Source organism: Amphimedon queenslandica, unplaced genomic scaffold, assembly GCF_000090795.2.
Source record: "Amphimedon queenslandica unplaced genomic scaffold, v1.1 AMPQUscaffold_3216_Cont24785, whole genome shotgun sequence".
Taxonomy (NCBI): domain Eukaryota; kingdom Metazoa; phylum Porifera; class Demospongiae; order Haplosclerida; family Niphatidae; genus Amphimedon; species Amphimedon queenslandica.
In genome coordinates, this window is record NW_003556452.1 from 1 (window position 1) to 1,384 (window position 1,384).

Here is a 1,384-nt window from a genome sequence, read left to right on the forward strand (position 1 = left end):
TGTCTCCACATAAAGAGTAGTACCTCCCATTGACGTCCAAGCCAGACCCATTATCGAGGATGACCAACGAAATCTTTTAAATTAGAGGAAGAGACTGTGACAGGATCAGTGACAGGAGGGGGAGAAGGTTTCTCTTCTTCTTTTGTTTCTTTTCATCTTCTTCAGCTTCAGCTTCATCATCATTAGTCTGTGTCTGTGACACAACTTTAAAAGCAGCTTTACGTAATATCTGCCAAATGAAGGAGATTGAGATTACAATGAAGGAATACAGTAATATTACAAGTACGTGTATACAAATGATAAAACAGCTCAACAAGCAAAGGACAATACATGTACATGTGTATGTAACGCATTTATGAGTATTATTATGACTTGTGTGTGTGTGTGTGTGTGTGTGTGTGTGTAATGTTTGGAGTCTAGACCTTCTCAATGTGTTTCTGTAGGTTCCTCACTCCACTCTCCCTACAGTACCACTTGATGAGGGACTGGAGAGCATCAGTTTCTATGAGGACCTGCCCATCCTCCAAACCAGAGGAAGAACGAGCTTGAGGTATGAGGTAATTCTGAGCAATGGCTTCCTTCTCTTCTGATATATAACCAGAGACCTAAGAGTGAGATTAAGAATGATATAATAGTCTATGGTGTTTCAATAAACTTTAATGTAAAACATCCAATTTCAATTGGAATCAGCTTAAACTTGCTATGCAACATAAGAATATGTATATGCATCAGGAAATGTAATAAAAATGGAGAATTTTCAACTTTTCATTTTTGACAAAATTTGACCAAAATCCCTGTACAGTACAGGGACTTTTGTCCAATTTTTGAGCAACTTAAAAAATTTGTTAAAAATCCAATTTTGATCAAAATCAGCTCAAACTTTCTACGCAACATAAGTACATGTATATGTATCAGGAAATGTAATTAAAATGGAGAATTCTCACCTTGTCATTTTTGACGAAATTTGGCCAACGACCCTGTACTATAGTACAGGGACTTTTGTCCGATTTTTAAGCAACTTAAAAAATTCGTAAAAAATTCAATTTTGATTGGAATCAGCTCAAACTTTTTACACAACATAGGTACTATACATGTATATGTATCAGGAAATGTCATAAAAATGGAGATTTCTTTCCTTTTTATTTTTGGCAAAATTTGGCCAACGACCCTGTACTATAGTACAGGGTCGTTGGACTTTTGTCCAATTTTTGAGCAACTTTAAAATTTTTTTAAATCCAATCTTGATTGGAATTGACTCAAACTTTCTACACAACATAAAAACATGTATATATTAATGTATCAGTAGTTCCTTTACTTGTATTATTTCCATTCTGTCAATGAGTGGTCCTGGTATAGTGTCAGTTGTATTGGCTGTACAAATGAA

At 35.0% G+C, this 1,384-nt stretch overlaps 1 protein-coding gene across 1 annotated transcript; it reads right to left on the minus strand.

Annotated features, from left to right (window-relative positions):
• Nucleotides 1–6: 6 nt before the first annotated feature.
• LOC109593005 (lon protease homolog, mitochondrial-like) lies at nt 7–1,378 on the minus strand. Its single transcript, XM_020008278.1, has 3 exons — nt 1,316–1,378; nt 423–605; nt 7–229 (listed from the first exon to the last, which is right to left on the minus strand). The coding sequence occupies exons 1-3, from the start codon at nt 1,328–1,330 to the stop codon at nt 77–79; spliced, it is 351 nt and encodes a 116-aa protein (XP_019863837.1). The 5' UTR covers nt 1,331–1,378; the 3' UTR covers nt 7–76.
• Nucleotides 1,379–1,384: the final 6 nt, after the last annotated feature.